The sequence below is a fragment of the Ranitomeya variabilis genome, chromosome 2 (assembly GCF_051348905.1).
Source record: "Ranitomeya variabilis isolate aRanVar5 chromosome 2, aRanVar5.hap1, whole genome shotgun sequence".
Lineage (NCBI taxonomy): Eukaryota > Metazoa > Chordata > Amphibia > Anura > Dendrobatidae > Ranitomeya > Ranitomeya variabilis.
In genome coordinates, this window is record NC_135233.1 from 148,366,481 (window position 1) to 148,382,999 (window position 16,519).

The following is a 16,519-nucleotide window of genomic DNA, read 5'->3' on the forward strand; positions in this document are numbered from 1 at the left end:
AGTAGCACTGGAATAGTTCAGCTCTATTCCATCTCTGCCGAGCTACCAGTATAACATTGCTGATATGTGAGCTCATTATAATCATTGCCTTCTTTGCTGCTCCTTATTTAATGGTATTTGGCCTAGCTATCAGTACATGGGCTGTGACCAGACGGAAGCAGATACACCTGGCCCCGGTGCCACCAATAGAAGGAACTGCACATGGCAGGTTGTGGGCTCTGTTCCAATTTTTGCATTGGATCTTCTATTACACCTCGTTATAGCTTCCTACAACCAGGTAGATAGAAGAAACAAATCTCTTTGTATACTACCTTTTTGTACTGTCTTCGGTTGATTTCTCCAACATTAGTAAAATGGGTCGTTCCAGGCATTGTACCGAAGGAGAAAGAACTTTGATCAAGAAGATGATTGGAGAGGGGAAAACCTATAAAGAAGTACAGAAAAATATTGACTGCTCAGCTAAAAAGATTTTCCAATGCTTTAAAATGGCAAACACAACCCAAAACACAATGTGGGAAAAGAAATACTACCATCCGCATTGATCATAGAATCACAAAAATGGCAAAGAAGAATCCGGGGATATCATATAAGATCTTCAGTTACCTGTGAGTCCTGCAACCCTCAGAAGATGCCTACATGAAGCCAAACTATGCAATAAATCCTCGTAAAGTACCATTGGTGAAAAAAAGACGGGTATCGAAAAGGTTACAGTTTGCCAAAGAGCACATTGGCCTAAAGAGAAGAGGTGCAACATTCTATGGACAGATGAGAGCAAGATTGTTATTACAGAGTCTAAAGGCCACAGACAGTTTGTGAGACGACTCATAAACGCTAAATTCAAGCCACAGTTCACTGTGAAGACTTGAAAACATGGAGGTGCAAGCATAATGGTTTGGGGATGCTTCTCATACTATGGAGTTGGGCCCATTTATTGTATATCAGGCACCATGGACCAGTGAGAATAAATCAGAATACTGGAAGAAGTAATTTTCCCTTATGCTGAAAAAGAAATATCCTTGAAATGGGTATTTCGGCAGGACAACGGCCCCAAACACACCACAAGCAGGCAAGATCCTGGTTCCAAACCAACAAGATTAATATTATGAAGTGGCCAGCCCAATCCCCAGACCTCAATCCGATTGAGAATTTGTGGAGTGACATCTAAAATGCTGTTTTTGATACAAAACCTAAAAATGCAAAAGAACTATGGAATGTAGTCCAGTCAGCTGGGGCTAGAATATCTGATCGCCGGTTTCACACGTTACTTGACTTCATGCCACAGAGATGTAAAGCAGTTATCTGAAATAACGGTTACGCAACTAAATATTAGTTCAGTGATAAACAGAAAAGCTAAGTCTGCAAACAAATTTCAGTTTATACTATAAATATTCCAGTTTGTAAATGGAAATGCTTCTCTGCTATATTTTTTAGCAGTCTGTTTGCAATTCCTTCATTTTTAGTTTAAAAATTGATGCCGGTATTTTGTTCATGTTTTCATTTACAATTGAATGTGCAGTTTTCCCAGTGCCTGTGCATATGGAAATACATGCTATTATGAGGATTAGCCATTTTCTGAGATGTTTTAACTCCTGCAGGACCTTTGACATACGGTACCCATAAGTCATAGAAGGGAAGGGGTTCCCAACCTTTGACGTAGGGTTACGTCATGGAGATCGTGCAGGCACAGGAGCTGTGCCCGCACAATTCCTGTCTAGAGCTCGGGTTACATGATAGTCGAGACATGGCCCTCTCAGTCAGGAGTGGTGCCCGCACCACTGTATAACCCCCTAAGTGCAGCAGTCGATATCTGTCTCAACATTTAGGAGGCTGGGAGAGAAAGGGGACTCCCTCTCCCATCCCATCGGCACCCCGGTGTCGTCATTGCAAGGGCTCGATCGACGTCATGGCAGCCTGAGATCACTATGATGACACGCTGGTCACGCAGCTACAGAAAGCCTGTTAGACCATGCTCAGAGTCTGACAGTGCAGCACTGACAGGTATAAAGCATTACAATGCTGGTGCAATGCATTATACCAGCGATCAGAGGAATAAAAGTTAATATCCCATAGAGAAACTTAGTAAAAAAAAGTTTAAAATGTAAATGTAAAAAAAGTACACATATTTGGTATTGCTGTGTCCTGAATGACCCAACTTATAAAACTGTCACACTAGTTAACCCCTTGAGTGAACAACGTAAAAAAATAAAAGTAAAAAACGAGGCCAAAAAGCTATGCTTTTTCATCGTAAATGCAGAACAAAAAGTGGAATAAAACGTGATAAAAAGACGAATGTAAATAAAAATTTGTATCTCTGAAAACACCATCTTGTAAAAAAGCTCTTAGAATAGAGCAATGCAAAAACAATTCTTTTTTCTATAGAAGTTTTTATTCTATAAAAGCAGCAAAACATAAAATAAGTATATAAAATGTTGTATCGCTGGAATTGTACTGACCTGAAGAATAAATACACGTGGGGTGTGTATAAAGGACGGACGGCCTGAGTTGGATGACCCGGGACAAAAAGAAAACCCCTGAAACGTCTCTGGGATCCTGGAGAGATGCACTGAGGAAAGGCGAGAACCCGCCGCTATGAATTAGCGCCATTCATAGCGGCGGGTTCTCGCCTTTCCTCAGTGCATCTCTCCAGGATCCCAGAGATGTTTCAGGGGTTTTCTTTTTGTCCCGGGTCATCCAACTCAGGCCGTCCGGCCTTTATACACACCCCACGTGTATTGCTTCCAGTTTTGTTAAAGATATTTCTGATGAAGGTCTTATGTATGGACCGAAAACTTTTAAATCTTTGAACTGGATGCACAAATAAATGGAATACTTATCTTCAGCTTGCAAAAAAAAATTTTTCGGAGTGCCAAGTGATTTGTGATGACCTTATTGACGGGCTGGAAACCTGACTTGTGCACCATATAGGGACCTCGAGTCCCGTGTTCATTGTCTTTATCTGAAGAATAAAGCTGTCTTATCAATCTTGCCACATGCAGAGAAGCATAAACCATCACCCCCCAAAAAAAAAAATTCCTGAATTGCTGGTTTTTTTTCATTCTGACTGACAAAAATCAGAATAGAAAGCGATCAAAAAAATTTTTGTGCCTGAAAATGGTACCAATAAAAATGTCAACTCGTCCCGCAAAAAATGAGCCCTCACATGACTCTGTCTGCAGAAATATGTAATAATTATAGCTCTCAAATATCACGAAAACTTGTATTTGAAATAAAAAAGTGTCTTTTAGTGTATGACAGCAGCCAAATAGAAAGACATTATATAAATCTGGTATAGCTGTAATCACACTGCCCCAAAGAATAAAGTCATCTAATCACTTATATTGCATGGTGAACGACCCATTTGATTTGTTCATTCTGCCTTCCAAAAATCGCGGTAAGGCTCGGCTCACATTTATCCTGTGCTCTACACTGAGCACTTATACCTGGGTTTCCCTTTAAATCTCTGAAATCCGTGATTCAGACAGATTCCCTGGTGGAACATTCCCTATAGTGAGGCAGATAGAGACACTGTGGACTATGCCTGGCCTCTGACCTGGCAGTGTACGTCTTTTTAAGCATGCATAAAAGTGCGGTCGGCCACAGTTTTGTGCTCTTCTGAAAAGAAGGACACTGCTGAACAGAGGCCAGACAAATTTCAGAATAACTCTGCTGCCTCATCATAGTGATTGGATCTATCAGAGGTTTCAGCTGAATCACTTCTTTCTGATATTTAGATGGAAACACCGATGTAAGTGCTCAGCATAGAGCGCAGGATAAATGTGATCCAAAATTTTATGTAAAATATTCCTAATAAAAGCTTCAACTCAGTCCAGAAAAAAAGGAAATCCCCAGTCAGGTCTGTCATCTATTAACAGAAATATAGGGGGCTTCCATGTTATTGGTAGTACAAAGGCTCTGGAAAAACTTAATTGCTCCCCCAAAAGAAATTCAGCAAATTCTGCCCTCCCAAATCCAAATTTGGCTCCCTTCTGAGCCCTAGTGTGCTAAAACCACATTTAGCATCCACATATTTGGCATTTCTGTAACAATGAGAGCCCGCTTAATTTATGGAGGCATGTCTCCAGAAGCAAGAGGTGGACATAATGTACTGGGCACTACAATGTATGGGCTCGACAATGGCCTATTTGCTATTTGCTCTCAGCAACATCCACTGCTGCTTGTTTCTGGAAGACATTCATGGAGCCAAATCATCACTACAGCTGTAGATAAATGCCCAAAGGGTTATAATTTCCAAAGTGGGACCCCTTGAAGGGGGGATTCTGTTCTTATAGAAGTTAGGGGCTCTGTATATGGCGTCAGCAAACTATTCTAGGAAAATCGCACTCCGTCCCTCCTGAATCTCCCCGTGTGGCTAATCAGTACTGAACAGCCACATATGTGGTATTTCCACATGCAGCAAAAATTGTGTGACAAATTTGGGTGCCATTTTTACCCATTTCCCAATCTGAAAATGTAAAATCTGGGTCTAAAACAAAATTTTTGTGGTTAAAATCTAATTATTTTTTCTTCACTGCCCAGAAAATTCTGTGACACACCCACGGTGTCAATATGATCACTGCATTCTTAGGTGAATTCATTGAGAGGTGTAGTTTGTAAAATGGGGTCATTTGTGGGATGTTTCTGCTGTTTTGGCATGTCAAGAGCTCTTCAAATGTCTTCAATGACATGGCATCCGCAATCTATTCCAGCCAAAACTGAGCTCCAGAATTCAGTTGGCGCGCCTTCCCTTCGTAGCCCTGCTGTTCTCTCAAACAGTTGTTTTCAACCACATATGGGGCATCGGCATACTAAGGAGAAAGTGCCCAACAAATTGTATTGTCCATATTCACCTGTTGGTGAGGCAAAATCAACATTTTTGAGGGAAAAATTTATTTTTTCATTTTTACTGCTCAACATTATAAACTTCTGTGAAGCACCTGGGGGTTCAAGGTGCTCAACACATCTCTATATAAGATCCTTGAGGGGTGTAGTTTCCAAAATAAGGTAACTTTTGGGGGATTTCCATTGTTTGGGCTTACCAGGGGCTCTGCAAACGCGACATGGTGTCACTTATCTATTCCACGCAATTTTGCACTCTAAAATGTTGCTCCTTCCTTTTCGAGCCCTGCCGTGCTCCCAAACAGTAGTTTTCCACCACATATCAGGTATTGGCATACTCAGTAGAAGTTGCACTACAAATTGTATGGTCCATTTTCTCCTGTTACCCTTCTGAAAACGCAAAATTTGTGGCTAAATCAACATTTTTGAGGGAAAAAGTAAAATTTTAATTTTTTCCCTCCACATTGTTTTAATTCCTGTTAAGCACCTGAAGGGTTAATACACTTTGTGAATGTGGTTTTGAGCACGTTGAGGGGTGGAATTTTTAAAATGGTGTCACTTTTAGGTACTTTCTGTCATATAGGCCCCTCAAAGTCATTTAAAATGTGATGTGGTCTCTACAAATTGGTTTTGTAAATTTTGTTGGAAAATTGAGAAATTGCTGATCAACCTTTTAACCCTCCTAACTTCCTAACAATAAAATATTATGTTCAAATATGATGCTAATGTAAAGTAGACATGTGGTTACTGATATTTTTTAACTATTTTGTGTGATATAACTATCTGGTTTAAGGGTATAAAAGGTCATAGTTTGAAAATTGTGAAATTTACAAAATGTTTGCCAAAATTCCGTTATTTTCACAAATAAATCAAAAAAATAAAGTGCAATGTGTCACGAAAAAATAATCTCAGAATCACTGAAATACATTGACTCATTCCAGAGTTTTTACTACATAAGGTGACACTGGTTCAGAAAAGTGAAAACAGACTGGGGGGTGAAGGGTTGAAACACACCATTATTTTCCACATAACTGTATGAGAAATAATTTTACATACATTTTTATCAACAAGTTTCTTTATTTTTACCTCCTAATGAAACATATTAATATGTTCTGATTTCTAGTGTGGCATCAGCCGTTGCCAATACATTGGTTGCCTCAGTTGAGTTTAAGAAAGGACGATCTTCAATGTGGCCAGAATGGAATGAAGCAGAAGTAAATGGAGAAAAATGGGACACAGGAAAAGGCGGAAAGGAAAAAGACAAAACCGGAAAAAGCCCAGCATTAGTAAGTACAGTACATTGCACTGAAGGCTACCAGAATAGCAATTAGAGTTTTCCAAATGTTAATTTCATTTCTGTCGATGATTCTGAAATTAATAATGATATTAATTTACTCTGTCTGATCGAGTAAAACAGAATATTTGAATTGGAATAATCTACACCATAAGGATATTGATCTTCCCTAGTGTCAACCTTGGGGGCGTATCCTTCTTCTTCCTGTATGATGTTGTCCAATCATAGGAAGGCAGCAACATGCAGGGGAAAGAAGAAAACGCCCCCACAATAGTGTACAACAGGTTTCCGCAATGTGAGACATATAATGACAGTCTGTTCTTACTGATCTCATTGCTCAACTCTGTGTGATTACATACTGCCTGGAGTAGAGCAGACATAAGTGTGATTTAGACAAACTGTTGTATTCAGTGAGATATTGATTAAAATTGTACTTTTTAAATGGGTGTACTCATTTATTCTGAGCAGTATATGTATATCCTATGTGCAGCAGACCCCACACTGCTGCTTCGCTGAAAAGTCTGGCCTCTATCACTGATCACCCCCTTCACTGTGCCCTAACAGATTTATTAGCAGCATTCAGTGTGGCATACCTGCTCCCTGTGCAGAGCATCTGCTTTTAAATAAAACTTAATTATCTCCTACCTTCATTAAGTGCCCCATGGTTCTACCTCTCAGCTTCTGCTTAGCATTCAGTCTTCACTCTCATGCGTAGATATACACATGAGAGCTGATTATTAAAGAGTAAAAATGTATTTTAGAGGCATCAATGATGCATATATTGTTAGCTGAGCCTATTGTTGGCTGCAATATGAGTCAACTGAGAATCTGTCAGTAAGCCCACTATGACAGTTTCACAAAATGTATGTAAGTCTCCTATCTGCATTTTTCCTATTTGCCTCTTTTGAAACTCCTCTCAGTTGATTTATGACCAAAGATCCCACCAGTGTTGACTGTTTCAACATTTTTAATAAAACTCACATACAAAACTGATTTTTGGCCCCAATTACCTGCATTTAAATAAGGAAAAATCTTCACAGATGAACAATCCCTTTAAATCTAAATCCTTGTCCATTTTCGTAATCTTCTAAATTGCTCAGAATTGATCGCCTATTATTCCTAGTGGGATTTATAATCTTCATTGTATAAGTATGTCCTTCATACACATGCTAGGGTCAGTTACACAGGATGCCAATTAGCCTCAGTATGTTTTTGGAATATTTCCTAAATTCCTGTTTAAGAGGCATTCTGTCATTTTCTACACAATTTGGAAACTCCCAGTAGGATGTAGACTCTATGGACTTTTCTTTGTAGAATTTCTATAAATCTATTTTTGTTTTGTTTTCAGCATTTTTTTGATGATCCTGAAGGAAAAATTGAATTACCAGCTAATCTAAAAATCCATTCATGGAAACGTCCCCATGAGTTTATAACAAGCGCGGTAAGAATCATTGTGCCTGAATGAAAACACTGAATTTCAATAAATTCTCTTGTGAAGTGCTGCAGGAATATAATGGATTGTGCTGCACTGTTTCTTCTTGTTATTGAGATCTGTGCTCTTTATGGCTGCTAATAAGCATTAAACTGTTACAAATATTTTATTATTAATAACTCTTATGTTAACGCTCCATGTACCTAAACATGTAAGTGAGTGTTAACACTAATGTTAGAAATTATTAACGATAACTAATTATATTAGCACTGCAAAAATCACAATGTATTGCTGTGCGGCTGCACGCTGCGCTCCGGAGTGCCGGCGCCAGAGCTGGGTTTTCACCTGCGAGACTCGGCCGCATCTTGTATGTGTGATCCCGGCCTTAACGTTAACGAATCCTAATTAGCGTCGTCTACTCAGGCCGAGCGGCTGAGCTCACCGATTGAAGCCTGCTCTCCTGGCAATAACAGAAATCGAGAGCAGCGGCAGAGATTCAGCGCCAGACCTGGGGAGGGTGAATAAAGCACATGATTTTTTTTCAACCCCTTAATGACCTCAGGTATATTTAGTTTTGCATTTTCATTTTTTGCTCCTCTTCTTCCCAGAGCCATAACTTTTTTTATTTTTTTGGTCAAAATGGCCATGTGAGGGCTTGTTTTTTGTGGGACGAGTTGTACTTTTCAACAACACCATTGGTTTTAACATATCGTGTACTCGAAAACAGGAAAAAAATTCTAAGTGCGGTGATACTGCAAAAAAAGTGCAATTCCACACTTGTTTTTTGTTAGGTTTTTTTGCTAGGTTCAATAAATGCTAAGACTGACCTGCCATTGTGATTCTCCAGGTCATTATGAGTTCATAGACACCAAACATGTCTAGGTTCTTTTTTTATCTAAGTGGTGAAAAAACATTCCAAACTTTGTTAAAAAATAAAAATGCGCCTTTTTCTGATACCCGTAGCGTCTCCATTTTTCGTGACCTCGGGTCGGTTGAGGGCTTATTTTTTGTGTGTCGAGCTGACGTTTTTAATGATACCATCTTTTGATCGCCCGTTATTGCATTTTAATCCAATGTCACGGTGACCAAAAAAACGTAATTCGGGTGCTTTGACTTTTTTTCTTGCTACGTTATTTAGTGATCAGGTTAATCCTTATTTTATTGATAGATCGGGCGATTCTGAACGCGGTGATACCAAATATGTGTAGGTGTTATTTTTTTTTATAGTTCTATTTTGAGTGGGGCAAAAGGGGGGTGATTTGAACTTTTATATATATATATATATATTTTTATATTTTTAAAAACATTTTTTTTAACTTTTGGCATGCTTCAATAGCCTCCATAGGAGACTAGAACTGCCATAACCAGATTGCCTCTGCTACATACAGGTGATGATCAGATCACTTGTATGTAGTAGATTTACTGAGATTTACTCTAGGAGACCTCTGGTTATCATGCCAACCCACCGATGACCCGCGATCATGTGACGGGGTCACCGGTGGGCGGATTTCCGGCCCGACGGCCGGAAGAGCACACTAGATTCCGCTGTCAGAGTTAGACAGTGGCATTTAATGGGTTAATAGCTGTGGGTGTATCGCTCTTCCACCCACGGCTATGCCCAGCACATGTCAGCTGTTCAAAACAGCTGACATGTCCCAGGAAAGATGTGGGCTCAGTGCTGGAACCCATATCAAAGGGAGGGTGTCCGACATCGGTGTACTCATACTATTATACTATTATTGTATTATATTATATACTGTATTATACTACAGTATTATACTATTATAAACCAATGTGCACCTGAGGATAAGGGTTTTCTGAAACAGGAAAAGCCCTTCATCTATTTTTAGTTTGACTTAACTAATATTAACAAATGTTAACCCTAATGTTAGAGTGGTTGTCCACTACTTGCACAACCCTTTCCTAAATGCAATAGTGCTAAAATATTTATACAAGTTATTTTTTTAAAATACTGTGATGCAAAGTAATTTGATCTTATCAGTTATGTAACACTGAAATAAACATTTCTTTTTGTTGATATAGACCAGACCTGGGCAATGTGCGACCTACAGGCCATAGACGGCCCTTTGACTTTACCTGTTATATTTGTGTGAGGGGCTTTGGAGGCAATCATATTGTGTGGGAGGGTCTGTAGGGCCCTTCATTATGCAGTGTGGGGCTCTTATTGGCCATTATGCTGTGAGTAGAGGGCTTTGGGGTCATAATTTCATGTGTGTGTGTGTGTCGTTTGCCCATCATATTGTCAAAATGGACTGCGAGTCCATCATGCTATATGGAGACTGTGGGATCATCATACTATGTGGGGGCTGTGTGGGTATCATACGTTTTTGGGGCAGTCATACTGTGTGGGGGGGGTGTATGTCAGGCCTTCATGCAGTATGGTGTATTTATTGGCCATCATGCTGTGTGTAGGGGGCCGTGGGGTCATTGCATTGTGTGTGTGGACACTGTTTGCACATCATATTGTGTAAGGGGACTGTGGGGCCATCATGCTGTAGGGTCATTATACTATGTGGAAGGCTGTTTAGCCAAGATAATGTGTGGGTACTAAGGGGTCATCATATTGTTTGGGGACTGTGAAGTTCATCACACAGTGTGTGGGAGGCTGTGAGAGTATTGAAATATGTGTGGGAAGCAGTGGGAGTATCATAGTGTATGGGGAGCTTCTGGGGGCATCATACTGTGTGGGGGGAGCTGCTGATCAAGGTATAAGGGTTGAATAACAGGAGCAGTAGGATATTCTGCTTCTTATAAACCGTAGAATAAGCAGTAAGTGATATGTGTTGATTAGCTGCTATAGGTAATAACATGTTAGAATAAGCCGTGACGTTTCAGCACTAGTTGCTTGACAGCATACTTAATTCTGCTCAATATTATAATTTTCTATTAAATCTATCACCTAATATTGATCAGATTTTCGTTTGAGCTGTTGGTTCGGCCATCCTCAACAAATATCAATGGTTTCTGCCACTGTTGGCTTTTCAGAATTTCTCTGTGTTATATATAGAATTGTGTCCTTCATAAAAGTCATACAATGTGGACGTGTACACATACTCACACTTGGAAGTGAAGAAATAAAGAAAACTATTGGCTCCACTTCAATTTCCCAAGACGTACAGTGTTATTAGCATTGTGGGGGTCCTGCATTTCACTTTGCCATTCACATTGACAGCAAATAAAGCTAAATTCACTGTAAAGCCGGGCTGGCTGCAGTCAGGTTATGATCTGGACTTCTTTAATTGTTACATTTTTTTATTCGTGGTGTTCACTACAATTTCTGCTATCTGTATCTTTATTTTTTCATTTGACTGAACTACTTTGCTTACTACAGTATTCTGTGATATAACATAATATAGGTGAGCTTCTGCAAGCGTAAAAATAGATTTTTTTATGGAAGACGTCATATATATATATATAACACAAGCAATAAGCAGAACAACACAGAAATAACTAGTCTGTTAGTAGCTGCACGTCATACACTGTCTGCTCTTGTGTATATGTAACGTTAAAGAAAAACTTATTTATTTTTTTAGAATTTTGTCCAGTATGGAAAGTTATGAACCTTTGTAAATCATTTTGTTAGATTTGTCTTCATTTCTGTAAAAAAAATTGCACTTAAAGGGTTTGTGTCACTAACAAAAGTAGATTTTAATCAATAGATCTTGGAATAATAACAATTGGATGTGTATAAATAAAATGTTGCTGTGCTGAGATAATCTTATAAATGTGCCCCAGCTGTGTACTGTGTAATGGCTGTGTCTGACCGTGCAGGGACATGGTCTGATCATACCACAGCTCCTGGGCAGGGGAGGAAGCAAAGAGTATACAGACAGCACAGCACGGAATCGCAGCTCTTTTTGTGAGTAAAACATTTCCCTGTCTGTTTTTAATCAGTATTTTACGTCAAAGAATGAATCTGCTGTGATCCCGTGCTGTCCTATCTGTCCTATCTGTATTCTCTCTTTCGCTTCCTCCCCTGTCCATGAGCTATGGTATGAACCAACCTGTTCCTGCACGGTCAGACACGGCCATTACACAGTACACAGCAAGAAATCATTTATGAGATTATCTCAGCACAGGAACATTTTTTTTTAACTCATCCAATTATGAAGTTTTTTATTCCAAGATCTGTTGATTAAGATATATTTTTGTTCGTGGCACAACCCCTTTAAGTGGCTTACAAACCCCTTCTTTTCCCTAGTCGATTTGCCTGCCTTTAGCTGCATTGATATCAGAATGTAGTCATTTGGAGTACAGATGATGGCAGTGAAAGGGTCAGTGGGGCACAGGGGTAAGCTGCTGCAGGAGATTGTTCTGATAAGGACATCAATCAGAGGAGGGGACAGGTGCCATCACTGCCATCTTCTGTGCTCCAAATGAGTATCTTCTGATTTCAGTGCAGCTGAAGGCAGGGAACTAGAGTAGGTAAACAGGGGGTTTGGAGGCACGAGGAAGATTTTCAGGGGTAACAATCTGATCCCAGGCAGGTATCAGGCACAATAAGGGTTTTACCAACAGACTGTTAGTTAAAGGGACTTTCATACCTGAGACAGGAATAACTCCATATACCAGTGGTGGATATATAAGGAAACAGCCAAGTGTGTGGCTAAGCTTTAGTATTCCCGGAACTACCATAGAAGGAAGCACCATAGCACAACAGCGCTCGTCTATCTCCAGATCTCCACCTCTTATGGCCGACTGATGGGTGGCGGCATTCCCATATAACATGGTAATAAGACATGTAACACTCTGCTAATACAAAGCATAGTGTAAAATCCCTAATTACAGACTGGGTCACTCAGAGGCGTAGTTAGGATTTTGGAAGCTTCTGAGTGGACCCCTAACCAGGTAACTTTGATTACAACTGGGTGACGCACCCGAATAGTGGAGGAGAGCCTCAGCAGATGGCCGCGCTGTTACTGAAAATAATCTCTACATAAAGACCAATATTGATATTACCCCCATATGGTCAGTGGTAAATACCAGTCCTGCAGAACATATAAGAGATCACAGTACAGTTACAGATGGTGATTTACCGCTGACTTTCTTTCTGATGGAGTTGACCACTTTTCCGGTCTTTTCCATCTGTCCCAGACCGACAAAACTTCTTCCACCCAGGACTCGTCTGCAGAGAATACAACAAAGACACATTTCACTTCTCATATTTTCAGCCATCAACATCTATTGCCAACCTGCACAAACTCATCATCCTACTAGTACCCCAATACTGCTGCCGTATGTGTCCCTATTACTGCACCTGCTGTGTGGTTCTCTGTGCCCTCTAAATTCTAAAGCAACCCTCTAGAATATAGTATTACATGGTGCAAGTGCCCTAGAAAATGGAGCCCACATTTTGCTCCCTAGAAAGTAATATTGCCCTGTATACCCCTTTGATAGTCACAGTAACCTGAGTTCCTCTGTAACAATAAGTGCCCACTTAACATTGAATAATGTCCCGAGTCTCCCCCCTGTACAGCATGATGCTCTCTTATACATAACATGATGCCTCCTCTGACCCCTTAGTAGCCCCCAAACTGCTTGATGGCCCCTACACTGTGTGATAGCCCCTTCACTTTAATCCCCACACTGTATGATGGCCCCCTAGATAGCCTCCATATAGTATAATGTGCCAGATAGTCCTCAATATAGTATAATACATTCTCCATAGGCCTGTATAGTATAATGCACTCCCCATAGGCCTGTATAGTATAATACATTCCCCATAGGCCTGTATAGTATAATGCACTCCCCATAGGCCAGTACAGTATAATGCACCCCCATAAGCATCCAGTACAGTATAATGATCCCCCATTAGGCAGCCAGTACTGTATAATGCACCCCCATTAGGCAGTCTGTATAGTATAATGCACCCCCATTAAGCAGTCTGTATAGTATAATGCACCCCCCATTAGGCAGCCAGTTCTGTATAATGCACCCCCATTAGGCAGTCTGTATAGTATAATGCACCCCCATAAGGAAGCCAGTACAATATAATGCACCCCATTAGGCAGTCTGTACAGTATAATGCACCCTCATTAGGCAGTCTGTATAGTATAATGAACCCCCATTAGGAAGCCAGTACAATATAATGCACCCCCATTAGGCAGTCTGTACAGTATAATGCACCCCCATTAGGCAGTCTGTACAGTATAATGCACCCCCATTAGGCAGTCTGTATAGTATGATGCACTCCCATTAAGCAGCCTATATAGTATAATGCACCCCATTAGGCAGTCTGTATAGTATATTGCACCCCCATTAGGCAGCCAGTAAAATATATTGCACCCCCATTAGGCAGCCTGTATAGTATAATGCACCCCCAGTAGGCAGTCTGTATAGTATAATTCATCCCCATTAGGCAGTCTGTATAGTATATTGCACCCTATTAGGCAGCCAGTACAATATAATGCACCCCCATTAGGCAGTCTGTACAGTATAATGCACCACCATTAGGCAGTCTGTGTAGTATATTGCACCCCCATTAGGCAGCCAGTACAATATAATGCACCCCCATTAGGCAGCTGGCACAGTATAATGCACCCCCATTAGGCAGCCTGTATAGTATAATGCACCCCCATTATGCAGCCTGTATAGTATAATGCACACCTATTAGGCAGCCTGTATAGTATAATGCACTCCCATTAGGCAGCCTGTATAGTATAATGCACCCCCATTAGGCAGCCTGTATAGTATAATGCACCCCCTTTAGGCAGCCTGTATAGTATAATGCACCCCCATTCGGCAGCCCGTATAGTATAATGCACCCCCATTAGTCAGCTTGTATAGTATAATGAACCCAATTAAAAAACAATACTCACCTTTCTTCCTCCTTGTTCCTGCTGTGCTCTGAGCACCTGCTCATCTCCTGACAGCGGCGCCAGGTACTGACAACATCGCGACCACCTGTCATTGTCGGCGTCGGTGACGTCAGACGCTGACAGGAGGATGACGGGAGAAGGAGCGTAACGCTCCCTCTCTCATCAAGCTGACCCTGTGATGACAGGCGGGGGGCCCACTACTGTCACAGAGCCCCCCACGCCTCCTCAGGGGTCGCACAGCGGCAGAGCAGGGAGATCATGTCTCCCTGCTCTGCTGCAGAATGTAACTGTATCAGTGCGCTGTGCTCACCGATACAGTTACAGTAGCGTAGCTCTGGGTGGGCCCCCTCAGAGTGCGGGGCCCTGGACCACCGCCCCCTCTGGCCCCTGGTAACTACGCTACTGGGGTCACTCCTTCCTGTAAGTCACTAGTCACCAATTCAGATTGGAAAAAAAATGTTGATATTGAATCAGTGACTTGATAGGGGTGGACTCAGGGGTGGACATACCATTGGGTGTAACCTGTGCAGCCATACACGGGCCAAGAGGTAAGGGGGTCCACGTCTACCTCCAAAGCAGGTGGAATTGTGCATTACAATGAGCTATTGGGCTGGAAAGGGCCCATATACTGTTCTTACACAGGGGCCTCTTCTCTCCATCACCAGTAAAAGCTGTAATAATAAACTGTACTTAGGAGAATAGGAAATATTAATAGCAGGTGAATGTACAGTATGACGTCCAGATATTAATTACATAAACCAGTGTTCAGGATCTTTGCTTTCAAGCTAATGCAGAGAAATGATGAAAGTTCCAGGGAACATGTTCTTTTTGGTTTTGTTCTTTTTCTTGCGCACATGATGTCATTGCCATCTAGTGGCACTGTACCACAAAATTCATCTGAGCAGCAAATAACAAATCTGATTTACTAAGGCAGATTCTGTTTGTTTGGGTTCTATCTCATTAACCCCTTAATGACCAGCCCTGAAAAGGCCTCGCAGGGATCCTATCAGCTGCAAAAACGTTATATACCTGCAAATATAGGGGTAATCTACCGGTAAATACCATTTAAATCATGTCTGGCAGGTTTACTGGGACAGAAGTTACATAAAGAAAATTATGTTATATTCTCCCTGCAGTCATTGGTGCGGTGCAGGGAGCTGTTACAGTCACCACTTACTATAGAGTGAGCACACTGTCATCATGCTCCAGCACACTGATTCACAGCCCATTCTGCAGCATGTGTGAAACGTATGTGTGCAGAGCAGGCTGTTACTAAAAGTGGAGGGGGAGGGATAACAGCGCACTTACTAATTAGTGATCACTGACTCTAACTTCTCCATGCACCATCGCAATGACGAAGTGGGCAGGTGCAGGGAGAATCTAACTTAATTTTCTCTTTGTAGCCGCTGCCACTGTAAGACTGCTGGACATGACTTAAATGCTTTGCACATGAGGATTACTGTTTATAATGACAGGTTAATAGCGTTTTGGGGAGGGTGAATGGTTCCCTTTAATCGCCAGTCTTTTTTTTATTTGACTGTCCACATTGCAGAAGCCATAAGATTTTGGACTGGTGTATATCCATCACATAGAATACCCTGGGATTGTTGTATATACATCACATAGGACACATAGAGACTAAGGTATATATGTTACATAGAATACACTGGGACTGGTATATAGATATATATCACATTAGAGTCATTGTTGTTGAGGTAAATATACATCACAGTATACATTGAGACTAAAGTGTATATACATCACATAGGATACACTGGGACTGTTGTAAATACATCACATACGATACCCTGGGACTGGTATATATACATTACACAGGACACCCTGGGACTGGTATATATACATTACACAGGATACAGTGAGACTCTGCTACGTACATCACCTACGTAGGTACCACTGGGACTGCTGTATATACATCGCATAAGATACACTGAGACCTTGCTGAGTCAAGAACATAGGATACACTAAAACAATGAGCCTTTCTCAGACGATTTATGAAGTGCGCAGATACAGATGTAAATACATATCAAGTCTCAATTGATTATTAAAGATGAAAGTGCATTATAGTGCAGAATGAATAGATTAAAAAAAAATAATACC

The 16,519-nt window shown here is 40.9% G+C and overlaps 1 protein-coding gene across 2 annotated transcripts in view; it reads left to right on the forward strand.

The window, feature by feature from the left end:
- ADGB (androglobin) overlaps positions 1 to 16,519 on the forward strand; it is a 509,594-nt gene that overhangs the window by 65,003 nt on the left and 428,072 nt on the right. For both annotated transcript variants that reach the window (XM_077283074.1, XM_077283075.1), the window contains exons 2-3: positions 5,960 to 6,122; positions 7,479 to 7,571. In XM_077283074.1, the coding sequence (XP_077139189.1) occupies positions 5,960 to 6,122; positions 7,479 to 7,571 (256 nt within the window). The remainder of the gene's footprint in view (positions 1 to 5,959; positions 6,123 to 7,478; positions 7,572 to 16,519) is intronic.